This window comes from Ambystoma mexicanum, chromosome 4q (genome assembly GCF_040938575.1).
Source record: "Ambystoma mexicanum isolate Mex_15411 chromosome 4q, UKY_AmexF1_1, whole genome shotgun sequence".
In the NCBI taxonomy this organism is placed as follows: Eukaryota; Metazoa; Chordata; class Amphibia; order Caudata; family Ambystomatidae; genus Ambystoma; species Ambystoma mexicanum.
Genome location: NC_090928.1, coordinates 649,570,217 through 649,597,517, shown reverse-complemented (window position 1 = coordinate 649,597,517; position 27,301 = coordinate 649,570,217). Strand labels below are relative to the sequence as shown.

The 27,301-nt window shown below is 47.6% G+C and overlaps 1 protein-coding gene across 2 annotated transcripts in view; it reads left to right on the top strand.

Moving 5' to 3' along the window:
* COMMD1 (copper metabolism domain containing 1) overlaps window positions 1–27,301 on the top strand; it is a 963,648-nt gene that overhangs the window by 795,400 nt on the left and 140,947 nt on the right. Inside the window, exon 3 of one of the 2 annotated variants that reach the window (XM_069608219.1) lies at window positions 2,134–2,213. The exons of the other annotated variant lie outside the window; for it this stretch is intronic. Coding sequence (XP_069464320.1) covers window positions 2,134–2,213 — 80 coding nt within the window. The remainder of the gene's footprint in view (window positions 1–2,133; window positions 2,214–27,301) is intronic. 2 annotated transcript variants of the gene reach the window in all.

Sequence of the window (27,301 nt, the reverse complement as noted above, 5' to 3'; positions counted from 1 at the left end):
ATAAACTTTTCAGTCTCTCCTTTCAATTTGAAAATTGCCTTTTCATAGGTGGAGATCGTAAGCAACTCATCCACCCACTCATCAATGCAAAAAGAGCTGGACGACTTCCAAGCCCTAAGAATCATCTTTTTCGCAGTCATACAGGGCCTAAGGAACCACGTTTTCTTTCTAAAGTCAACATCCTCGAACAATGACACATCACCCAGTACTAAGAGAGACACAACCATTGGAATGGTGCAGCTCAACACCAAACCTAATCTCTCACAAACTCCCTCCCAGAATACCTTAGTCCTGTGACAGAACCAGATCTGATGACTTAAAGTACCTCTTGCTTGTTTGCATTTCCAGCACAGATCATTTTCCAACAAGTGTCGCTTAAACAGACGCACTGGCGTCCAAAAGGCCCTAAATAGAAGCTTGGTTTGCGACGCTCTTAAGCCCCAGTCCATGCTCACAAGCCTCACATTGACCAAAAATGCTGGCTGCGTTGCTGTGGTAATCACTTCGCCCAGCTCCTCTGTTCAGGCATTCGCCGTCTCTAAATTCCCCTTTTGACATGTTCTCAGCACCTTGTGCATAGTTGCGGCTGGGTGAGCAGCATGTTTGCATGTCTCTAAAGCTGCCCAAGCTTTGCCCTGGACCGCCAATTGTGCGGGATCCATGTTTACGGAGATGATGCTCTTCAGCTTTCTATACTCTGCGTAGGTGCATTCCGTAATATCAAAAGTGCGGCAAAGTTGTGTAAACTGAATCCATTCCTCATCTTCAATTAGGTCTGCAATATATTGGATCCCTGCTAGGAACCATGCTGGCCAGAATAGCACTTTTCCATGTAGCTTCAAAGCTGGATTGAGCCAGATCGAAGCCTCCAGAAATAAGAAGGGATTGGTTCCAATACAGTTAGCCAGGTCACGCCAGCACTCCTTCAAAAAAGCAGTCAGGGGATTTCGCCTTTTGGACTGTTTTGTCACTGTAGATAATAAGGCCTTGGGTGCCAAATGAGACGATGCATTACTTTCTCTCAGTATGGCAACCGTTGGCTCCCCATCAGTGTCGATAAATTTACACAGATGCCTAACCGTGAAGGCCAAATGATATTCTGAGAAGTGAGGTAGATTCATTCCACCATAATTCTGAGGTAGCTGCATTTTCCATAGCGCAAGTCGCGGTTTGGCACTTTGATTGGAAGCATGGAAATGCTTTCTGATGCTTGTGAATTTGCTTAGAATTACATGCGGTGCATATAGTCCGACATCTAGTGGTAATCGCAGAGTATTGCATCTTTTATTCGAAGATTGAAAAGGGACATCGACATGGGGCGTTGACTGTAACACTATCCCTAACGTGACGTCTAGTGGGCCCAAAATCCTTCACGCGTCGAGGTCCCACCAGATTGTTTTTTTATGCATTTCTGGTCTGTCGCTTAATGCAGAGCTTGTCTGTCGAGTTCATATTGCTGCTAGCTGCATCTTTGGCATGTTTATCCCCAGGCATTTTCGACGGCTGTTTGGCTATTCGCTGACCCTCTCAACAGCTGATCCAGTTTGCAGATTCTACACCTCTGGCGACTCGATGACTGTTTCTCAATCTTGCCCCTCTGGTCCGGCCTTACAGTAAGGAGAGTGGGAACATGTTTTCTACTGACTGTTCTCTCAAGAGTGCCTTTTTGTTGCCTCTCCTCTTCCTCATCAAGAGTGTAATCGGTGCCAATCCAGTGACCACTACAAACAGCGTTGCAAGGCCTGTAAGCGCTTTCGGCCCAAGACCCTTTGGCATAGGCACACTAAGCTGTGGGAGGCCTACACCATGCAGGCCAAGAGTCACTCTCCCACCGGCGGCAGATCCCATCAAATCCACTGAGCCTTCATGTGCACTGCAGCACACAGACCACACAGGGAACCCCCCTCTGCACACGAAGCAGTTGGCAATCAGGCTCTTCCACCTCGGTCCATTCCCATTGCACAATATTACCCACAGGGCATTATAATTCAGCCAACTATGAACGCAGGTAATTCCCAGCACTAACTACCATATACAGTCACTGTGGCACATTCACGCACTGCTTATCCTTGACAAGACCCCATACAAGTATATACAAAATAGCTAATACTCGGTTCTTATTTTCCTCCACAGATCACTATAAAGTACTACCATATAAGAAGCCTCTCCAGGCTACAGCCACACTTGCCACGCTTTTTCGAAAAACAACATTGGTAAGCTAAACTATGGTAACACAAATGTGTTCAGCATAACATTAGTACAATGAACTACACAAACACTGCCAATAACTCAACTCTTCCATTTCTTTTCTTTCTTTTGGTGCATTTTCATTCTCTACCAATCCCTGCTTATTTAACTCGATAATGTGATGCAAATAATAACAATGGTACACAATTGTCATCATATATGTATTGTACATACTCCTCACCTTGCTCTTCCTTATATAAACCTTGTTTCACCAATACCGGCTTATATTTATGGGCTGGTAACTTCACTTAATTTGCACAAAACACAAACACCTTGGATTAGAGACTGTAAATCATGAAGGAGCAGAGCGAGTAGTGAACCATTTTGTACCACTATTCCCGGGACAGTTCCACAAGAGTGTGGTGCTGGCGAGTCGAGAAGGACTGAGGGGGCATCTTCGTAGTCCCAGTGGGGGAAGCCAAAGAGTATAAAGGAAGTAGAGTGTGTGGACACCTCATTGAAAGAGCTGCAAGTGTCATTGCAAAACATGAATATTGGGAAACCAGCCAGGAGAAACGAGCCATTCTCCTGGGCCATAAGAAGAACCAGAACTTTACTTATCGTTGATTGTAGTGACAAGGATGGTGTAGGAGATTTTGGACTGAGACAGTGCCTTTTTAATTTGGACTTTCACAGACTTCCTGACGAGCACCCAAGTTTTCTTAGTTTATGTAGGGAAACCCCATTAGAGTTAAGGATAGATGGCTTTTTCTTTTTTATGTTAAATACAAGTTTATAGCAACCACTATGGCGCCTCCTGGTCAGTCTCGTCATTCCCCGTCACCATACTCGCTACTTTAGCTCCTTCTCTATTACGTAGTAAATTATCATTGTTTAATAAGATCTTTTATTGGTTATGAAGGAAACCGCACATAGTAGAATAGTGTGGATATTCTACTAATTGTGCACTGCTTAAATTTACAAGGTCTTTTATGAATTGTTCCTTAATTGTTGGAGGAGGCTTTGTTTGTCCTTTGCCATAAAGTATATGAAACTATAAAACTTTGATTACACACAATAAAACCATTATAGCATGCCATGAATGGACTTTATAGAGCAGTTATACTAATTTGTGTACATACATTTTACATTGTTGTGCTTCAGAAAGGACTCGTGCCAAACCCTTTTGCTGCATTGAACAACTTAAAATCCTTTGTTCGGGCGTCCCTCCACCCCTGCTTCTGATGCCATCCTTTCAAATAGGTTTAATCTGAGTTAGTTTATAGACTTGATTTTCTTCGTATGATCTAGTAGTGTGTACCTCCCATGGCTGGTGCCATCACTAGGCAAGGTTAGGCGCTTGCCTATTTGTGCAAATGCTAGAGCAGTAAAATTCTGCTTTAACACCTCCACACTAATTTTATACTAACTGTGATAGCACCGGCCCTGACTGTCTGCAGGCTGAGGCTGGCTGCAGCAGCAGCAGACCAGGGGGCGCCGCCACGCCACTAATGTGGCTGGTCCACCGTCCGGACTGTCCATAATATGTGGTGGCCTGCGCACCCTGGTTGGAGGCCGGCAGCAGCCTTTTGCTGTGCGGTGCGCCAGGCCAGTAAATACCTGTCACGCAGGCCACCCATCCTGGATACGGCAGCCCCTGCTGTGCTGTGAGAGCGGCCCTGGGGCTAAGCACTTCCTGTACTGGAGCCTGTGCTGAGAACAGTCCGTCCGACGTCACACAGGTGAGGACTCCACACTAATTGTATACGTCCTTGCATTGATGGGATCGACCCTACTTCCTTCGCACACTCCCTCCTCCTCATCAAATCTCCCTAGCAGGAACTGGTACCTGCGTTAACGTGTGTGCTCTGCTGTACTGCGCATGCAACACTAGGCGACTGACACTGTGCAGATTGCATGGTCGTGTGTGCCCTGTGTCTCCTTCACACTCCACACGAAAGTCAGTGTGTCCCGTGCAAACACCTTTTAAAACATAGTTTGGGTTGCATGCAAATTTGTACCCTTAATCTAAATGCACTGACTATAACAGTGGAAAATAGCACAGAGTGTAGGCAGAGGTGCTTGCGTGCAATATATTATGCATTAACTTAGCTCACTTTGTTAACACGCCAGCCTGTGTGCAGTGCAAACCCTTCCGGTCAATGGCACTAATGCAAGCAGGACTGACTCTACCTTTCAACCTTCCAAGGTCAATCAATAACATGGCTGCCATTTCCTTCCTTGGGGCAACACTTGTTCTTGACAGAGCTAGGACCTCGAATAATGTAGCCAGTCCCCCACGCTACCAATTTGGGGATTCAGAATATAGCTTTTCATTGCATCCAGGGGAGATGGAGGCAATACATTCATGGAATGCCCCACGTGGAATAAATACGGGATGTTTACTGAGACCCTGGAATGCAGGCAATCCCAGTGTCCCTGCAGGTCGCAGCGTCTTCCTGATTCTCCGACATTGATTTAGTGATTACATAAAATACAAGGGAAATGGGCGGGCCAAGTTGCCCTATCTGCCTACGTGGGACACTTGTGCCCATTTGAGCTTGCAGTCCATTGACTACCTAAGGCCATGCTAATCCCTATGGCCAGGCATTCCCACCCATTTCCTCCCCAAAACACATCCACTTCTGGGATGTCTTTGAGCTCACGTTACTCAAGCCAATAGCCCCATATCGCCCGAGGGCATCTGAGAGTCAGCCCTCGGCCCCATCAGTCAGGCTGTACCAACAGCAAAAGATGTTTTGAGTAAGTGCAGTTCATTGCTGCTCGGTCACAGCTCTGCTCAAGTAGGTCACATTGAAATACAGTTGTTGCTTAAAAAAAGAAAAAGGGGAGTTGGGGGGTTTGAGTAGTGCCGGCTCATCACACTTCCTCTAGTACTGGAGTGCAAGGTAACCTATTTAAGGGAAAATCATGACACTAATTTATTTCTTTTTATTTATTTTATTGTTCATTTATACAGCGCTTATACACAGGTGGATTGCTTCAAAGCGCTTCAAGGCGGGAAGAGAACAAGGAAATACAGTAATCACTCTTAGGCCTTTATGTCTGAGTGAATGACAGAAAAAGTAGCATGCTCGGCCTGACGGCATTTCACCTAGTGCAAGTGAATGAAGTGTTACAGTAGCGACCAAGCTAGAGAGAAAGGACACAAAGGGGGGTGGGGGACAGGACAGTATGCAGTGATTATCATGAATACCAAAATAACTAATACCATCATAACAAACCTAAAATAACGAATTTCAAACTATTGACTTCGGGAAAAAAACTAAAAAAGGGGTTGGGAGGGCGATAGTGGTTTTGGGGGTGGGGGAAAAGTATTATATAAAAAAAAATGGGGTGGTTTTGGGGTGGAACCCCCCAAAAACAACGATAAATGAATTAGTTATTTTGGAATTCATTATTATGGTATTCGTTATTATGGTATTAGTTATTTTGGATCCGTTATAATTGCATGTAACCGACAGGACAGACAAACTAACTAGTCCTGGTACATTTATGTCATGCATGCGTACATACGGAGGTGCGAGGAAGTAGGGGGTGGGGGGAACAAATGAGTCCAGTCCAGCAGGTCCCTGGGTTAAGTGCACAGAGGTTGCCCTGCTCATGGAGCGTGATCTGAAAGTGCAGTAATGCAGTGTCCCGGAGGCAAGTGCAAAAGACTGGCAGGAGAGCCTGGGACCTGTAAGGCTCTGGGGGTGAACCAGGCAACCAGTCAGCAAAACTGAACAGAGTTGGGGCGAAGGAGAGTGGAGAGAAAAAGAACCGAGGTTAGCAGGGGACAGGGAGAGGGAGGAAGAGAAGAGGAAGGTCTTGAGGAGTTAACGGAAGTAAAGGTGCTCTGGCTCAAGACGGAGAGTGGCAGGGAGGTTGTTCCAGAGGGAGGCACCTGCGGAGGATGGAGATCTACTGTTTGTGAAAGTGGCTCACCCGCAGAGAGTTGGAGGACTCTAGAGGGAGAGTATTTAGGAAGAGAGCGTTGTAGATAGTGCAGACCCCGGCCCAAGGAAGCTTTGTTGATTATGCAGAGGATCTTGAACTTGATCCTTGCAGCCACCGGGAGCCGGTGGAGGGATTTCAGGGCTGGAGAGATGCGGCCCCTGGACTTGAGACCAAGGATACGTCTTGTGATTCTGTTCTGGATGAGTTGTAGAGGACAGAGCGTAGAGGTAGGAAGGTTGAGAAAGAGACTGTTGCAATAGTCCAGCCTAGAGAGAACCAGGGCGTGCGAGGTGGTGGGTCTCTGGGGGAAAGTGAGAAAATGCAGAATACCTCTCAGGAGGTGCATTTGGTAGTGGGACTTTTTGGAGATGTCTGAGCTGTGAGAGGAAAAGGAAAGATGACCCCTAGAATTTTTGCCTCATTTGTAGGTGAGGGCTAAGGGCCCAGGGAGGTCGGCCAGTGTGAAAGTGGGAAAGCAGGAGCAAGGGTCCCAATGAGTACGATCTGTCTTACTGGCATTCAGGCAAAGATGTTAGCAGCTAACCAAGACTGACCTGCAGATAGACAGTAAGGAATGAGCGACTAGGAGGCGGAGGGTAGCCTGAAAGTGAGATGCATAACACTGAAAGATAGAGGTAAAGGTAGAGATCCTGTGGGTCAAGGGAGCCATGTAGATGTTGAAAAACCAGGGAGATAGGTTAGATCCCTGGGGGACACCACAAGTAAAGAGAGTAATCGAGGAGAGAAGGGACCCAAGTTCCACCTGGGAGGGACGGTCAGAGAGAAAGGAGGTGAGCCACGCTAGGGCCTGATCTGTGGTGCCCAGGGTATCACAGAGACCGGTGATCAGGATGTTATGGTTTCCCATATCGAAAGCAGAAGAGAGGTTGAGAAGAATGAGGGGAGAGTTAGAGTCAAGATTTAAGAGCAGGTCTTCACAGGTGTTCAGAAGAGCAGTTTTCATGCCTTTGGATGCTCTAAAGCCAGACTGATGGTCACGGAGACAAACAGATTCAGTGTGGAGGGTAAGTTAAGTGATAGCAAAACAAAAGAAAGCCAGACTGTGATTACTTTACTTCACTTCATCAGCCAGCATCAGTCATCAATACAAGCAAAGCTTGCTGTGTGCATTCCTGTGTACAAGAAGTGTCACACTGACATGAAAGCTCCATGCACTGTGAAAGAGTCTCTTTGAATAATTACCCTGCACAAGCGATTAGCTCTTGGTTGCTGTTCCTGGCCATCTCTCAACCTGCCATCACCCGCTGCGAGCATGTGTGCAGGCTGACACACAACCGCCTCCGAGAGCCTTCACGAGGCAGCCAGCCTGCCTGGATGCAGTGTACCAGCGACATGCTAGTGCTCTTTCAGTTTAATGTGAAGAAAGTGCATTGAAATCCATACACAGCAGAAGACGTGAGCAATGTGTTAGGTGACAGTAATGTAATGGGTTGCAGCAATCCGTAACAAAATGATGACGGCTGGTTGAGAACGGTTAGGACCCGGAAAGATCGTGGTGGGGGAGCGCCAATCTAACAGTTTGCCTAGGGTGTCAAAATTCCTTGCACCAGCCCTGCTACCTCCTATATATTTTATGCTTTGAACAATTAGTGTAGTTTGTTTATTGGCGTCACTTCAAGTGCCTGGTTCTGAGAGCCATGAGGCATTGACTGGCAGAGTTACGGGACCTTGAAATAATAAGTGCTTTCGTTAGAAACTAAGCATTTCAGTTTATTTTAAGAGTAAAAAAGACATTGAGCTGCTATGCCCTATAATGTGGTCAAGAGGATATTACAGATGATTTGTTGTGATCCAGGGAGTCGGTCATCAAGGCAACAGGAACTCATTTGCGAATGCCAGTCTGCATATATCTGTGGACTCCAGCACTGTTGGACATGAAGCCTAGTTTCAGTGAAAACTGTTACGAAAGTTCAGTTTGCTGATGGCTAGACCTTGGACTAAGTTCTTTAAATCTTCCCTTCAAATGTAACCTTGGAGTTCAATGATAGGGCTACATGTCGAAAAACTATGCCTGGGTCGCAATAGAAACACATTTAGCAGGAGATGGGGGCTTGATCCATAGTTAGGGTCACCAGACATCCCAGTTTTGCCGGGAATGTCCCAGAATTGGGTGCTCTGTCCCCCTTTCTCAAGATTATTTTTTCAATGGAAAATGCAGTGATCCCTGTGTTTGGTAGTAGGTCTTCATAGCTGTTAGCTGGCAGGCATTAATGCACAATCTCACACAGAAGAAATGCTGCGTTTTACAAATTAAGATAGTGGTAGTTTGTGATGAATTAATTATAGTATGTTTATTGCACCAGTGACACTTAAACCTTCTCTTCCAACCGCTATTGAAGTGTAGTGCCTTGACAGCCACTTTCAAGAGTTAGTCCTACTTATGTTAGTTGCCTTCTCCCGGTTTTTTACTTTTTAAATCTGGTCACCCTGTCCATGGTATCCTTTATATTCTTAATTTAGTTAGAGAGTAACGGAATTAAAGACTTAATTGTAACCCGCAACCCTACCAGAATGCATCATTGTTCACCAAGGTGGCCAAATATTCGTTCAGTAGGAGAAAAAGTTTGAAGATGGTACAGAGCCCTGGGGGACCTATGATCCCAAGCATTGTTGCAATGTGTGCAGGCCGGGGGTTAACTCTCGTTTCCAAAACTATCTTAAATTGGGCAAGGCTTTATGTCAAAGTAGAATTGATTTTCAAATGGACTGTCTGAGCTTGGGCATATTAATGATATTGGTTTTAGGAACACACTACGCCTTGCCAGCCATAGGCCAGACATGTTGCCTTTCGCTATTGCCACCGTTTTTATATTTTAGCATTTCAATGTTGGTGCTAGGGGAATACTCTGGAATTCGGTTGCGCTGCTTTATCAGAAAAGCCAGCTTGCTGTGAGGGCCATGGCATACAATATAAGACCCACAAGAAAAGCCTGCACACAATTACATTCGAGTTCGAAACATGAAAAGTCCCACCTGCATGTGTACTGTTGCAGCACTAACCCGTCCAGTCATTGAATAGGCATTTTCTTTTTATTTATAAAACATGTTATTCTTCATGTGCCGCCAGGAATCGTTCCAAAAACATCGATGCCAGTGGGCCTGTTTACTAATCAAGGGCAAGTTGTTCATATGATGGGCACCATTCTAAGCCTGACTGACATGTATTTTGCAATGGGCATTCTTTTTCAAGGCCATTCGCTAATTACACACTATAGATGGTCAGATGGTGCAAGGGAGTGATACAAACGGTCCAAGTGCATATGCGGGTTTTGTGTTTCATTTGACTAGTAATGAAGTTGTAGTTGCTTTGTTATTTCATATCCAAGAGAAGTGCAGTAGCCGCCGTTGATGCGGTGTAATAAAGCACACGTTTTGAACAGGTGTAATGCTGTCGAAAGCTCTGTCACGGCTGAGTAGCTGTTGCTGCATGCATGCACATTTGTGGTAAAATTGACAGGATTCTGAAATTCATTTTGGTGTCACCATGTGAGGAGTTTACTGTGAGAAGTGTTGCCGATACCAAAGCGATTCTGTTATGATGAATTTTCCCCGACTATATGTCAGCTTCAAACTTGAGACCAAAGCATTTAAACTGATCTTGCACCCACTGTTAAAGGGCCAAATGAGCTTGGATATGCAAGTCCTTCAATTCCTGTTATGTACAAAATGCGATGTCAATAGATCAAGGTACCAAATGGTGAACAAATGTCGCAACATTGTAACGATCTGAATGGAGTGCAATCCATTTAGACAGTGAGGGAACACACATAAACAAGGAATACAAAACGAATTGAACAATGCAAAATAATAATTGTTCGTAAAGCACACCAGTTACAGTAGTTGACATAAAACCGGGATAGAGGACCTTAAATTGATTAGTGGTATAGTAGAGGTCATTCAATGTGAAACGACTTAATCACTTTGAGACGCAGTGGATGCAGCATGATAGTCTGAACCCTAAATGGAAGTTCGCCACAGGAAAGCTCAGTGTGCAGCCTCTAGAAATGAAGGCAATATGAACATGTATCATGTCAATGTCAGATATTTTGGAATCAATTTCTGGCTGGTGTGCTTACTAACTTGCTATAATTCCTCGTTTAATAGACCAAGAAGCTGGACGGGCTACACCTTTCTTACTATTCTACCTGGGACTGGTACAGAGGACTAGCATTGTGTCCCATGTGAGTTCTAGAAAAGTAAATGATAATAGTCTAATAAGATTCATGGACTCGTAGTATTGAGGCGACATGAATAATGACATTGCTGCTTTCAGATTACTCACCAGAAAGAGGAAATTGCTCAATGATAACGTCTCAAATGCGGTTGTCGGTGCCGTGTGCGCTGTAATCTGATATATATGTGTACTGTCGTCTTGCGCAAAAGCATCTGTGGAGACACAATTAGATTTTGGCTAAAGAGTAAAAGATGAAAATGGGTCTAGACGTCTGGCTTTGGCATTTACTCAAATCCATTTAAATGTAGGTTTTTGAGTTTACCTGAAGAACTTGTGTTTTTGGGTAATTTTACGTGGTGCTAACCAGGTCTGCTGCCATTCTACCACTGTTGCTTGTGGGCGCCAGGTTTATTTTACTAAATGATAACATTGGTTTTGTTCCAGAAGGGGCATTCTGGAAATAGTTATCGCATGGCACATTAGGATGGTGTAAAATGCTATTGCTTGGCTATGTGGTCTCTATTCGAAAAAGTTTGAATAAGATCTGCTTTTACAAAGACAATAGAAAGCGATTGCTAGAATAAAATAGCCTGATATTATGGGCAGGATGTTTTGATGATTTAGTGCTGTCATAAATTGAAATTGTTTTATTGTCGGGTCTGGCATTTCATATGGGATGAATGACTGCAGGCATCTGCCGTAAAGGTACCTTGCTGATATGGTATAGTGTTTCGTTTTTATGGACGGTATACAAGCTCATGAATAATACAAAATGATCCATGGTGCCTTCGCCCACAGTTTTCTCAATATTAGCATTTAGGTTGCGCCTGGACATTGGATTGTTATGCCCCGATAAATGTTAGCATAACTATGAGAAGCTTAGTCTCACTCTTATAATATAACCATTAAGGAACACTATATTATTACTTTGCATGGCACATTTTAAATCCATGAATAGGAAAGAGTAACCTGCTCCCAGACAATGTTTGTCTTCGATGATTGTTGCTTATATGATTCAAAGCAAGGCATTTAAAACCGTTGTTAAAACCATTATTGAAGGGGGGTGGAGGGGTGCTGTTGCGCAAGGCTTAAAATGGCTGCCTGAACCAGGGGCTCCACAGCCTGGGAACTTCTGCATGACCAAAAACTCTGCCTTTATTTATGTATTTATAGAGCGCATATCCCAGGGGGAACTAGGCACGAATGCACCTGGGCGCAGATAGAATTTCATTAATTTGACGAGAATTTAAAAGCTTTCTTTGATCTAGCAAGGAATTTTCATTCAAACAGATGAGTTTTCGAAATCTAAATATCAATGTCACCAACGCCATCATCCACGAGCCAACGCTCTGGCTCGGGGGAAAAGGAAGTCGGAGAACCCGGGTAATCTTTGGGAGAAGCCCTGGTCGATCCCGACGGAGAAAGCCAAGAGGGGGGCGAGGCGGTGACCCTCTCTGAAGGTGAAGGCCCCAGACACACCCAAGGTCGTGAAGGCCCTGATTCTCCCGGTGAAGGCCTCTATTGAAGTAGTCATGGCGGCCCTGGCGAAGGCTGTGGAGGCTACACCAGTGGAGATGACTTCTGGCCCTAGAGTTTCCCTGCCACCCCAGAGGGAATCATCTTTCCAGCCTATCGAGAATACCCCTGTGAAACCCCAGGACGAGAAAGAGCGGGGGGGTCACGGTAGCCATAAAGGACATAAATACCACCTCCGAAGATGAGCTTGCTGGCGTCAAAAAGATCCTGGACAAGAAGTTTGAGGAAGTTAGGTCCTATGGGAGGGATCCTGACGTGGCGGACGAAGAGAGCTACAGTGGTGCCAACGAGGAGCAGCGGGCCTTGGAGGAAACTGAGGTCCCCGCGCCCCAGTCGTCGCTCCCATCGTAACCGATGCCTATGCCACAGGACAACTCAGGAGCAATCTTGATGGCTGTCCAGACCCTTTGTACGGAGATAAGGACAAGGTTGCCCTTACCCCCAGCGACGCCTGAACCGTCGGGGAGCCCACCAAACAAGCACGCAGGCACGCTATGACAGGGAGCTGTGGTTCAAGATCGCTCCCCTCCTGGACTTCCTCCCAGACGACAAGAGGGCAGAAGCCCTTGAAATCCTACAGGAAGGCGAGGTGGCTTAGACCACGCCATCACGGTGGCCATGGACATGGCCGACACCGGCTTTTGCCAAATGGGCAACAGAGTTTGCCTTTGCCGGCGCGGTTGGCTCAAGGCCGCCGATTTCCGTCAGGATGTGCAGACCAGGGTACTGGATATGCCCTTTGACAGGAACAAACTGTTCGGCAAGGCAGTGGACGAGTCACTGCAGGCCATCAAGGCAGACACCGAGACGGCCCGGGCCTTGGGTTCTCTCCATCAACGACTCCGTCCTTTCAGACCGCCAGAGGCAAGTCTCAAGGTGCCTCCAAAGGATTCAGCGGCATTTCCGTGTCGTACTGCCAGGCGGCCCCCTCCTCATCGCAGGAAGCCTAGAGAGGCTGCAGCAAAGCCGGAGGACACCATAGTCGTCGCCAAGAAGGCCAAGGTGGCAAGACCTCGTCAAACCAAGACAACCGGCTGTGACATCGTGCCCTCACCCGAGCACCCTGGTGGGAGGCTGGCTGGCGAATTTCATCAGCGTGTGGGAGTCCATCTCCACCGACCATTGGGTGCTAGATGCCCTGGCCCACGGGCACACTCTGGAGTTCCAAAGAAAGTGCCCCTGCCTACCACCCGTGGCCAGGAAGGAAAACCACGTGCAACAGCTGCTTCTGGAGGTACGAGCAATGCTAAAAAAGGGCACGATAGAACTCATCCCGAAGAGGCTCCGGGGCTCCGGAGTATATTCGCGGTACTTCCTCGTCCAAAAGAAGACTGGCGGCTGGCGGCCCATCCTAGACCTTCACCGCCTCAACAAATACATCAAGTCCCAGAAGTTCCGGATGGTCACCCTTCAGCACGTGCTGGGAGAGCTGGATGGGAGCGACTCGTCACTGGACTTGGAGGATGCCTTCTTCCACATCCCCATGCACAAAGGACATCGAAAGTTCCTACGATTTGTGGTCCAAGGGCAACACTACCAGTTCAAGGCCCTGCCCATCGGGTTGAAGTCGGCATCGAGGGTCTTCATTAAGTGCCTGGCACCTGTGGCGGTACGGCTGCACCTGCAGAGGATCCACGTATACCCCTACCTAGACGATTGGTTCATCCGTGCAAAGTCAAGATAACTCGCCGTCGACCACACTGCAAAGACCGTCCGCCTGCTCTCGGATCTGGATCCTCGATCAACTTCGCGAAATCCCACTTGGTACTGTCGCAAGACGTCCTGTTCCTGGGAGCCAGACTCAACACAGTGGAGCAGTTGGCTTCACCGTCCGAGGAAAGGACGAAGGCCATCCTGGGCAAGGTACAACGACTGTTGACCATGGAAGTGGCCAGGGTGAGGTCCATCAAGTCCCTGCTCGGCATGATGTCATCGTGCATATACCTTGTGCGTCTATGTAGATTGCGGATGCAGCCACTGCAGGAGTTCCTCGACGCCCGTTGGATGCATGCGCCGGGCAGCTTCGAAGACCAGATCTCCCTCAACGAGACGCTCCGTCAGGCGATCCGGTGGTGGGGCTCCTGCACTCACCTCGCAGCGGGCATGGACTTCCAGACCCCAGCTCATCATGAGACAGTGATGTGACAGACGCCTGCCTGGGGGGATGGGGAGCGCACACCGGAGATCTCCACGCAAGAGGCCTTTGGCTCCCGGAGGAGAGGTCCCTGCACATCAATGTCCTGGAGCTCTTGGCCGTGTTCTGGGCCCTCAGGTTTTTCCTTCCGTCCCCCAAGGGCACGGTGGTACGGATCTTCACCGACAACACCACCACAATGTTCTACATCCGGAAGCAGGCGGGCACCAGATCCTCAGCCCTATCCAAGGAAGCGCAGGATCTGTGGCACAGGGCCATCGCCCAGGGGATGTTACTGGTACCTTTTCATCTGGCAGGAGTGAAAAACACTGTTGCCGACTCACTCAGCAGGGAGCTGCGCTCTTGCCACGAGTGGGAGCTTCGGCAGGGTCAAGTGGACCTCCTATTCCGACGATGGCGCTGTCCCCAGATCGACCTGTTTGCGACGGTGGCAAACACCAAGTGTCGGAGGTTCACCAGCAGGTTTCCCCAGCCGGGGAGCATGGGCAATGCATTCGCCTTTCCCAAGGACGGCCTGTTCCTGTACGCGTTCCCACCATTGCCGTTGCTTCTGTGACTCCTCAGTCAACTCAGACGGTCCCAGTGCAGGATGATCCTCATCGCACTGGCGTGGCCGAGGCAGATATGGTTCCTGGACCTTCTGGACTTGTCAGCGTCCCCCACAGTCAGACTGCCGACAGACGTGGATCTTCTCGCCAGGGAAGGAGGCGCCATCCTACACCACGACCCGGGATTGCTGAACCTGCAGGCCTGTCTCCTGCAGCACTAGAGTTCGGAGGCTACAATATCCCGGCGGACTGCAAGGAGGTACTTGGAAAGGCCAGGACGTCCTCGACTCTTAAGTTCTATGGACATAAGTGGAAGAGGTTCTCCGTCTGGTGCCGTGCACAGAAGATCAACCCTCTACGGATTATGGCCCCTCAAGTGCTGCCGTACTTGCTGTCGCTGGCCAAGGCGGGGCTGGCACATGCCTCCATCAAGATCCACCTGGCGGCTATCTCCTGCTACACCAGAACTCCGGGGCGGTCGTCGCTGTGGTTTCACCGCCTGGTGAAGGAGTTCATAAAAGGACTGTTCCGCTCGTTCCCGGGGTGAAGGCCCTTGCACCAGCGTGGGAGCTCAACGTGGTGCTAACCAGGCTCCTGGGTCCCCCATTGAAGCCCTTGCAATCGGCACTGCTGAATCGTGGAAGAGAGCGTTTCTTGAGGCCATCACCTCCACACGACGAGTGGGAGAGAACCAGGCCCTTACCTGTAAACCTCCATGCCTGACATTCCACGAGACAAGGGTATTTCTGAGGACGCACCCCTCTTTCATGCCCAAGGTGCCATCGGACTTCCATCTCAACGAGCCCTTGTTGTTACCTGTTTTCTTCCCGTCGCCTTTGTCGCCGGCTGAGAGGACTCTGCACTCGCTGGATGTAGCTAGAGCGCTGAAGTTCTTCGTGGACCGCACAAAGAGTCTTTGGAAGACATCACAGCTGTTTGGGAACTTTGGACCTGTGAACCAAGGGAAGGCCCTCTCGAAGGCTTCCATTTCCAGATGGCTCTCCGGCTGCATCATGCACTGTCACCAGTTGGCAAACGGACAGTTGCCCGGCTGTCCGAGAGCCCATTCAACCAGAGCGATCACTGCTACTACGACGTTCCTGTCTGGTGTGTCCCTGCTGGACATCTGCAGGGCTGCTACATGGAGGTCGACACACACCTTCACGAGATTCTACTGCGTCGACCGGGATTCCAGGGAGGAGTCCAGAGTCGGCCAAGCAGTGCTGCGCAACCTGTTTGCTTGAAGGTGAGCCTGGTGAGGAGGTAAGAGATGCTTAATTTTGAGTTGTTGAAATGCTTAATGTTGAGCCACCTCCCATGGTTGTGCATGTGTGTACTGCTAATTATTCTTGTATTCATGAGCATGTGAATGCATGCAGACCCCATGCTGGAGAAGGAACAAGTTACTTACCTGTAACTGTTGTTCTCCAGCATGGGTCTGTAATGGATTCACATGCGAACCCTCCCTCCAACCCCTCTGCGGCTCTTCTCTTGGTCTTACTGCCACTTTACGTGCTACCATATCTGAAGATGGCTGCCAGAGGAGGGGCTTAGGTAGAGGGCAGCCATTGTCTGGGGCAGTATGACCCAGAGACCAGTGATTGGTTATTAGTAGAAAGACGGTTCAGAAACAGAACTGAACTGATTTTTATTTTCTTTTCCGAGGATTCCCAGCCTGACTGGGAATATTCATGAGCAAGTGAATTCATGCCAGACCCATGCGGGAGACCAACAGTTACAGGTAAGTAACTTGTTCCTTTTGAGGGGTTCAACTTAAGTTTTTCTAACATACAACAGTGGATTATTTCAGCACACTTTACCAGTCTCTCCACTGCCTCTGCTGAATGGGTTAGGCGAACATAAATATGGGTATCATCAGCATAGGAATGATACTGCAGATTAAATTGCCTAAACATATTCAGCAGAGGGCAAATGTAAACATTGAAGAGAAGGGGCGACAAGGATGAACCCTGTGGGACTACGCAAGCAACTGGCAGTGCTTCGGACAGATAGGGACTTAACTTGACTTGTTGCCAACGATCAGTAAGAAATTATTCGAACTATCCGATGACGACTTCAGATATATGTGCCAGTGACGGAAGTCTGGTTTTAAGTATATCAAAATCCACTGTATCGAATGCCGCAGACAAGTCAAGCGTGACGATCATGCTAAAGTCGCCCTTGTCTGCAGCTTCAGGAAGATCATCCCAGACTCCCTCCAATGCAAGGCCGTCTCAGTAACATAGCCTGGCCTGAATCCAAACTGATAAACATTCAAAATATTGTTGTCTTCCAAAAAGACTTGCAATTGGGAAGTAACTACTTTCTCCAATATATTTGCTGTCCTGAGCAGGCCAGCAATTGGACGATAGTTTGAAAGAGTTTTAGGGTCCAAGGTAGGCTTCTTCAACAATGGGATGAGATATGATTTCTTTAGGGCTGGTGATGTACTCAATTGAATCAGTGATGCATTCACAAACGGATGTAAAGGTTTACTAAGCACCTGGGAATGTAGTTTGGCTAAATAGGCCGGAACAGGATTTTAAGAATGATTTGTTGGCTTAAGATGGAGTAGCAGTTTTCCAACGGTTTCTTCAGTGACCAGTGAAAAGAAGAATTATAATGTATGTTCATTATGATTGGCCTTACAATTTTCATGAGACCCAGTTTGAAAGGATAGCGCCTGAGACTCTGTTTAATCTGATTTGATTAACCTTTTCTAAAAAGAACAGATTAAAATCATCTGCCATTTATTGGGAAGGCGGCAGGTTAATGTTCACACAGCCGGGCTGAGAGACATTTCGAATAGGCGAAAATAAGGCTTTTGGTCTATTGTCTGCTGTCTCCGTAGACATTGAGATTTCGTGAAGCAGACTTAGCTTTGACATGATCTTGTTTCATCCCTGACCAAAGCCATTGTTTCCCAGTTTTCCGATATTGGTCCTTAAGGAGTCTTCATTTCACACTATACCATTGATTGTTCTTATTCTGCGTATTTTTCACTTTACTTTTTTTAAGGGAGCTTTTCTATCACAATTCGGCCCTAACTGGCGCATGACATCTGTGTAAAATGAAGTACACTCAAAAACACTCAACGGAGGGAAGATTTTACAACAGCTTGGTCTCAGATATGAGGTTGAGCTCCCTCTTCAGGTGACGAAGTTCAGAGTTTGCCTAGAGGGTATATATCGACCCACTGTAAGAGATTTATGCTCCGGAACCACTTGTCAGCAGATTGGTGCTGCTGCCGCACGCCTGGCCCAGGTTAAAGCTGTGAATACGGATGGATCCGCAGAGATCGAGGGAAGCTGGTGGGGGGAACCACCTTCTGTGAACGCTGAGCCAAATACGCAGAATGGCCCTCCTGGCAGGAAACTGGTGTGCTGAGCGGAGAAGCGGCTCCTACACTGTGCTGTTAGGGGACAGCGCTGGGGGCGGGGGGCACCTACGATACCGAGTGTGCACTAACCCTCAGATGCCTGTGCACCACTGGAGGGGCGATCGCTGATCGACAGCAGCTGATCAATGTACGGACCAGAGGAGGGACGTGAAGTGTGCCTGTGCCGGCATTAAGAGCGGTCTAGAATGCAGTTATACGGCATAGGGCCGATTATCTTCGTGGGCGCATGTCCCACTTTGCATGGTGAGTGCACTCCCTGCTGGGTGCCCAGAACAACTATCCAGTAAACGTTAATTGGTGTATGGGCACATTAAATTGTCTCCTCACAGACGCCACCATTACATGGGTGGCCTTGACACTCCGCACAGCCCTGTGTTACATTTAATGGATCGCTAACACCGCCACTACAAGGCCCGGGTGCCGACCATAGTAACGCAATGCGGAAGAGGCAGCATGGAGGCTCTCTGTTATTAAGACCATTGGCTGTGTCACCGGGGGTGACACAAAAGACGGCAAATGTTTGATTAGTGGTGGAAGAACACTATATAAATCCCTTGAAAAGCTGCAAATCCTGCATAGCATGAAATGCAAAGACTTGACATGCAGTGCTTCTGGGATCGCAACCTTGGTACTGAGAGTCAGCGGGCAGGTGGGCCTCTTGGGCGCCTTTCTACGCGCAAGTGGTGTGGCACTGTGACTCGAACTCTAAGCCAGCGGCATTCTACTGGTGGTGTGTCACAGGATGACAAAGTGCAGGCAGAAAGCGCAGCTGCATAAATATGTTCGCCAAGGACACACCAAAACATACTGAGAAAACAGGAAGTACCACTAGGTGTGAACTGGAGCAAAATGAACCCAACGATCTGAACCGCATGATGGAATGTATTCGAGAGGGTTTCTCTGCCATTCACACTAAGTTGGACGACATGACCAGCACCATCAGTTCCATTAAGTCCCGAATGGAGAAAACATATCTGCACATTACGAAAGCTAAAACGAGGGTGGCAACAGCAGAAGACGAAATAGTGGCATTGATTGCCGATGTCACCTCACTTTCTAAGCAATTATGGCCGAACGGCTTGAAAAATTATGATTTAGAATCCTGCTAAAGACATAATAACCTGCAAATCATAGGAGTTCCCAAAGACAAATCTCAAAGGATTTATGGAAGACTTTGTGCAACAAACCCTCCTGGCCCTGCTAGAGGCACCTAAGCTATTCCCGCAGTTTGCAATCGAACAAGCCCACCGTTCCTTGGCCCCTAAACCCCAACGGCGGTGCCGCCTTGCCCCATAATGGCCCGACTATTCCACTACAGAGTCAGATACACTATACTACATGCCACAAGGGTGAATTGATGCTGGGGGCCAACAAAATTCACATCTACCCAGACTTCCCTGTCGCAGTACAACAGGAGAGGTAACTTTAATAGCCATGAAGAGAAGGCTCTGTGAGCAAGGTCTGAAATATGCTATGCTAGGCCCAACAAAACTGCATATCGAACACAAGGACAAAGTATACTTCTTTACCTTACCAGAAGAAGCTTTTCTGGATGTGCGCTTGAATAGTTGACTTGAATAGGTAGCCCCCCCTGGGGCAGTGAGGGAGCTTGGCGTCTGGTGCTCGCCTCAACCTGGTGACAAGATATGCGATGAAGTTGACTATGGTAGTAGTTATCAGGAGTGCTATGCACTGGCAATATGTGTGTTTTAATTGTTGCTAATGCATCATTCGAATCTCAGGTAATTTCCAATATTTCACCCCGAAATGTCTTCTAGTAATCCTGCGATAAGGTTGTGTTGAAGCCTGGGCTGATGCCTGCGAGAAGCCCCCCGCCCCCTGCGAAGTTACACTTGGGATAGTGGATATGGGAAACACATTCCTCTGATTGGGAGAGGGAGGGGGATGGGGTCTCGGGTTTTAAAATACAAAATGCGCTTGACATGATTGCTCTGTCTATGCTTGTACAGAGTGATGTGGCAGTAAACACACTGGATGCTGTTTGCTGGTCCTGTTCAGATACCAGTTAAGTTTTGTTGCCCAGTGGGATGGGGTTGGATGAGATTAGGTGCTTAAACTGGAATGTGCGAGGATTGGGGAATTCAGTTAAAATGCAGAAACTACTATTGCACAAAGCTCAGATATTGTTCATGCAGGAAACGCATACGAGTGCAGGTGGTGACAGATTTGCCAAAAGATGGGGTATGCATAATTTCTCCACTGTCTACTCAACACAAAGTAGAGGAGTGTTGACTTAAATTCATAAGTCGGTGCAGTACATGCACAAAAAAGCCCATGTGGACCCTCTCGGGCAATGCGGTGCAATATGGGATACTGATTGACAAGGAGGTGGTGTTTGCTCAGTACCCCCTGTTGCCTGTCATATGGGGGGGAGATTTTAATATGATTTTGGATGCAGACCTCGACAGATCTGGGTGTAAACCCAGGCAACTTACTAGGGCCGCTAGAGTAGTGCGGAGTGGCATGGATGAGCTGAACATTGTGGATGCATCAAGGCTGCTCAAGTGTGTATTCCTTTTACTCGTCGGTACATGACTCACACCCTCGCATAGATATGTACCCGATATCCGAATCCCTGGTGGGGCCTGTATGTGGAACTGACATATTGCCTAGAACCTTCTCTGGGAATTTCCCAATAATGCTGACTTTCAAACTGGATGATGCCTTGGGACCTAGGCCGATGTGGAGATTTAAGCCCCATGCGTTTAGATTTGGTTTTTAGAACAGACTTGGAGAGCCTTATTAAATTGCACTTTGAGGAGAATATTGGCTCGGTAAACACTTGTGCTATATTGTGGAAAGCGTTTAAAGCATATATCCGGGGTATTGCTATGACCACTGAATTGGGGATTCTAATAACGATCAGACGTGATACTAGAGAAAGCAAGGCTGCACTGCGCCGATTGGAGAAACTATATGCAACCTCGTCCTTGCCCGCTGTTCTGGGTGACATTAAGTCGGACTTGGACACCTTTAGGGCACATGCTGATAGAGAATTGAAATTCTTTGAGACCCCGAAGGCAGCGCAGAGGTGTGGGGAGGGGGAACACCTGGGCAGGCTTCTGGCTAGAATTGTACGACGGGCAGGGGACAGCCGCAACATTCCATACGTGCAGGCGACTGAAGAAGTGGTACACACAGTGTCCGGGGTGAATCGGGTATTTCACACTTTCTACACCAAACTTTATGCAAGAGACGATGTTTGCCCCCCTCTGACATCGAGTCATTTCTAAACAAGCTCCCCCTATAGGAACTATCCAATGAGGCTGGGGAATTGCTAGATCTGCCCACTACAATAGACAAAATCTCCCAGGCTATAGAAGCTCTCCCTGACGGGAAGGTACCACGGCCAGGCGGCTGTCAATAGAGTTTTACAAGCTACTTAAACAGTATCTGGTCCCCCAACTCTCTGAGGCCACTGCGGTGAACTCCCTCCCACGCTGAGTGAGGCAGTGATAATGGTGCTAATGAGGCCAAATAAGCCGGCCGAGCAGTGTGGGTCCTACAGGCCCCTTTCCTTCATCAACTGAGACGTGAAAATATTTGCTACGGTCATAGCCTCCAGACTAACGTCTTACATGTGCTATATAATTCATCCCGATCAATGAAGCTTTATACCCGGGTGATCCACACTGCATAATCTTCGGCTCCCATTTAATATACACGCTCCGATGGACCCTAATGTGAATGCAGTAGCAGTGGCACTTGATATCCAAAAGGCCTTCTGTTCAGTGTCATGGTGGTTTATGTAGGCAGAACTTTGTAAGTGAAACTTCGGACTGACTACTATATGCGTCTTCAGTGGCCAGAGTTAGGACAAACGGGTTACTCTCACCCCTATTGTTATTGCAAGAGAACTCGGCAGGGGTGACCTCTGTTGCCACTGCTTTTTGCTATAGTGATAGTCAATGGCAGACTTGATTCACCACAGACACATTCATAGAGGGATCACAATATCAGGGGAAGCTGAGATTATATTGTTATATGCTGATGACTCAATAATATGGTGTGACCGCCCAAATTCACTTGGCCCTGATTATGCGTGATGTAATGTCATTTGGGGAAATAGCGTGGCTCTGTGTAAATTGCGCCAAATCCACACTCTTTCCATTGACGGATACAACAACTGAATTGCAAGACCTGCTGTGGTTTGCTTAGTCATCTACAGAGTTGAAGTATTTAGGATTGCTGGTGGCTAGGTTTCCCGCTGTAATGATGGAACGTAATTATGACGCATATAGGTCTCAACTTACTGACAGATTAGCTAGGCTGGGCAAGACTGCCTCTCACCATGGCAGGAAAGGTGGCACTACTTAAAACGATCATCCTCCCGAAATTCTTGTTTTATTTTTTAAACATACTGCTGTGGCCAGGGGGTAGGTTTTTCAAGGAGTTGAGTCTGGGGATTCATAGTTTTATGTGGCATGTAGGGGCTGTCCGTCCCAAGTGGAGCACGTTATCTAGACCATTTACACATGGGGGCTCTGGATTTAGAAAAGTAGTGGATGGCGGCACAGGCGCAATACGCATCCTATTGGTTTACAGAAAGCACTCCTTACCCACATGTTAAGATAGAACAGCACACAGTAGAGACTCGGGATATTCGCTCGATTGTGTTCACTCCACAATTTAAAGACTCGTGCGTGTGCGATCCTGCTAGTGTGACTGCGTTTGCATGGATTAAAATATGCAAGTTGTTTGGCGTCCCTCGACCATTTCATGGTGACTTTCCAATATGGAACTGTGTTCCGTCGCTGTTTAGGGCGAACAAGGCTGCAGTGAGACAGTGGGCCCAGGATGGTTTTGTGTCCTTGAAAGATGTGTATGCGATGGGTAACTTCATTACTCCCCAGGAGATGCCTGGTCTCGTAGAGACAATTCTCATACTAGTTGCAATATGGGGGTTTTCGCAGGGCAGTCGGGGAGACGTGGGAGGGAGTTCCAGTATTGCTGCCTGCCGAACCACTGCAAGACTTCATTATGAAAGCGAGTGCTACTCCTTGTCCATTGTGTATGTTGTAAGATTTATTGCAGATCAGAGGGAATGAACTGAGCAAGGGATCTTAATTTAGATATTACAGATAACATCTGGGAGGATCTGCGTTTGCAGTCTCGTAAGGTGTCACTTAACTCCAGGTTGCGCCTAATACAATTCAAGATACAGCACAGGTATAACTACACTACTGCCAGTTTGCATTTGTTCTCCCAGGCGAATTCTGCACTCTGTTCTAGATGTCAATCGAGTGATGCAAGGTATCTCCATATGGTGTGGGACTGCCCGGTGCTGCAGGACTTTTGGAACGGTATATGTGATGTTCTTTAAGTTATGTTTAATTGTAAAATTGAGGCAACCACACTGCAATGTTTATTTCACATATGTGTCAATTTGCAACAAGGCTTTCACAGACTGGCCAGCCTCTGCATGTTGCAGCAGTTCGTTATATATTGCTAATGTGGTTAAAACCTGCTAGTCCATCAGTTGCATAATGGATGCGTGCTATAACGTGAACTTCAGATCAGGAAGAGCAATGGTCTATGCTCCAGCCAGTAAAATGTAAACGGTTGATATCTAGTTCCCCTTCCGTTCCTTTTTGCTGCAAACACTAGCGAATGAGGTGAATACAGGAACCTCAGCCGTTTGAAAACGATATATCCCAGAGGGTATAAGAGAACTATTAAAGACACTGATATGGCTATCTACTGAGTTTCACTGAGTTATCAATCCTGCCTTTAGATGTGGCCTGTGTGTTGTAGTGTTGTACTGAGTGATGTCGCCAGGACAAATTTGCATTGTATTGTGAAGCGCTTTAATAAATAAAGGTTTTTTTTAAAAAACATAATTGATGGTGTTTGTTAAAAAGATGCACTTAGCTTCCCTGTGTCATACAAAGGTCTAGATTTCCTCTCTTGTCTGCTGATTCCTTCAATGTAACACAATGGGAGCTTGAGAAGGAGCAAACCAATGTTGCAAATTAATACAAATATTTGGGAATGCACTTCGATAGTAAATTAAGTTGAATCCCACATAAACATAAAATCACATATTATGTTTGCAGTAAATAGTATTTTAAAATTGCAAGAACATTTTTGAAATAAGTCCCGGAAACTGATCATTAAATTATATGAGCATAACATTATACCAATCAACAATTAGGGTCATAATGTTTTGTGTAATACTACATTATCATGTACAAATGAACTAACATTTTTTCAAAAGATGTTTATATTAAGGAAATCAATATTCATTGAACCCTTATGTCTTGAATTGGGAATGAAAGGAGAAGATACAGAATTTGAGAGATCAGTGCCCAAATATTGGACATAACACAGCAATGCAGAACCGGATGCTTTAAAGATTCTACTTTGAACATTGATATGCTCCTTTGTGAACATGTAGTAAAGAAATGTGATCTAGAATGCAGTTTTTATTGTTCAATAACTGACTATGTATCTTGCAATTTTTGCAAATATCCTATTCCCGGACTACAAAATGGAAGTGGGGAAATGGTGATTCTGCAGCCTGTTCCTGTGTTAGAATTTCAAAGGAAACTATTGCCGACTGGTTCTTGTTCTTCCCATGCCCACAGTACGAGGGCCCTGTTAAAACCACTTATTTTGGTGACTTGAGGGTCTGCATGTTAAGGGAAGCTGTGAATGTGATTTTCATCCCCTGTATAAGAGTGTCTGAATTAGTGATAATTCATGTTCTGCAGCAAGGATGGAAATTGGAGCTAAATCTACATTACGGCCAGAACAAAACATAGGGCACAGTGAGGTGTGAGAAACCAGATGTGTCTCACCCATTAGGCCCCATAGATCTGTCATCGAGGTGGCCATGACACGGCCATCGCTTTTGGATCCAGTTCCTGGGGGTGGTCTGGTGTAGGAGGATCACCTGGGTGAGGGGTCTTCGGAGAGTGGGAACTACTGATGAGTGATTGAACTTTAAAGCAAGCTACAATTCCTTTGACAGAGTGTTCTGGCACCGCATGGGTGCTCAATTGAAGGTCTCTGTAGCCCTTCAACTTCAGGACTGGTTGGTGTCTCTCGATCTCAAGGACGCTTATTTTCATGTGCCGATACATCCAAAGCACAAGAAGTACCTGAGGTTCGCGGTTGGCGACTCGCACTTTCAGTTTCGGGTCCTGCCGTTCGGATTGACCTCCGCCCGAGGGTTTTCACCAAGCTCATGGTAGTGGTGGCAGTGCACCTCAGGAAAGGGGGATATTCACGTCTACCCCTACCTGGACGATTGGTTGATCAGGGCGCGCTCTCCCGAGCAAGTCCTGGATCATCTGTCAGTCACCTGCCACTCCCTCCACAAGCTGGGCTTCTCCTTCAACTTAAAGAAGTCCCATTTGACACCAACTCAGAGGCTCCAGTACTTCGGAGCAGTGCTCGACACGTCCTTGGGGCAGTGTTTTCCTCCCCAGGTGAGGGCTCATCACATTCAGCAGATGGTGCACAAGTTTCAGCTTGCCCAGAGTCTCCCAGCATTCGAGTTGTTGAGATTGCTCGGCCTCATGGCATCCTGCATTCTTCTGGTGCCGGAGGCCAGGTTGCGGATGAGATCTTTGCAATGGGCACTCAAGCTCCAGTGGTCTCAGTCCTCCGGCAGGATGTCGGACCCTGTTCTGGTGCCATCCTCGCACGCCCAGGACCTTATGTGGTGGGCCGTCGAAGACAATCTGATGAAGGGGGCTCCATTTTGGCTAACCTGGCCGGAGGTGGCGATCGTGACGGACTCATCCCTCACCGGATGGGGAGCTCATGCCAACGAGTTGACAGTCAGCGGTCGTTGGTCTCCGTCGGAGTCCAGACTCCATATCCATCTGTTGGCGCTGAGTGCCATCAAGCTTGCCCTGAAGGCTTTTCTGCCGACTATGCGAGGGAAGAATGTCCTGATCCTGAGGGACCACACGGTGGCCATGCACTACCTGAACAAAAAGTGGGGGCAGGGTCACTTCCTCTGTGCAGGCAGGTGATGCAGCTCTGGTTCTGGGCAATCCAGCAGGAAGTTTCGATCTCGGCAGTTCATCTGGCCGGAGATGAAAACGAGACAGCGGATGCTCTGAGCAGGCAGAGTGCGCTCTCTCACGAGTGGGAGTTGGCTCAGGAGATTCTCCTGGAGATCTTCGCCCTTTGGGGGACCCCTCAAGTGGATCTCTTCGCCTCCAGTGTCAACTGGAAGTGCGAGAGGTTCTGCTTGCGGGAATTTCCTCCGAAAGGAGCCTTAGGAGACGGGTTCGTGGTGGAGTGGTCATTCCCACTGCTGTGCGCGTTTCCTCAAGTCCCTGTCATTCCGCAAGTGCTGCGAAGGTTACAGAGGTTCAGTTGCCGGATGATCCTCATTGCTCCGGTGTAGGCCCGGAGGACGTGGTACCCAGACCTTCTCGACTTGTCCATCTGCCCTCCACGTCGTCTTCCCTACCAAGACAATCTGCTCTCATGGGACGGGGGTCAGGTTCTCCATCCAGAGGTCAGATCCCTCAACCTTCACGCTTGGTTTCTGAAAGGTGGAGGTATAAGGATTGGGACCTCCCTGAAGAGGTCCCAATCCTTATATGGCCAGACGGCCAGCAACAAAGTCCCTGTACCGTTGCCGTTGGCGTAAGTTCTGCGACTGGTGCCGGGTTAAGAATGTGGATCCTTTTTCATGTAACATTCCTGTAGTTCCGTCTTTTTTGCTTTCTTTGGCCCACAGGGGCCTGCAAGTGGGTACCGTTAAAGGTTACCTGGCGGCGTTGTCCATATTTAAGCGCTCGTCTGAAGAGTGTTCCTATTTTAAAATTCCTTTAATTTCTCAGTTTCTGAAAGGGCTCACTAATGTGTTCCCTCCGTCACCTTTCCAGGTGCCCGGTTGGGATTTGAACCTTGTTCTCAGGTTTCTGATGGGCGCTCCGTTTGAGCCTTTGCATTCATGCCCTTTGAGACTGTTAACTCTTAAAACTGTATTTTTGGTTGCGGTCACTTCCGCTCGCAGAGTAAGTGAGTTACAGGCACTTTCAGTTAAGCCACCCTTCACTGTGTTTCATAAGGACAGGGTTGTCCTTAGAGTTCGTCCTTCCTTTCTTCCGAAGGTGGTGTCGGAATTTCATTTTGGCCAGAAGGTTGTTCTTCCGGCGTTTTATCCTCCTCCACATCCTGGTAAGGAAGAGGAGAGGCTCCATAGGCTTGATCCTAGGAGAGCGTTAACCTTTTATATTTCACGCATGTCCCGGGTCAGAGTGGATGATCAACTCTTCATTGGTTACGCTGGAAGCGTTTGGGACAAGCTGTGACGAAATAGACTTTGTCTC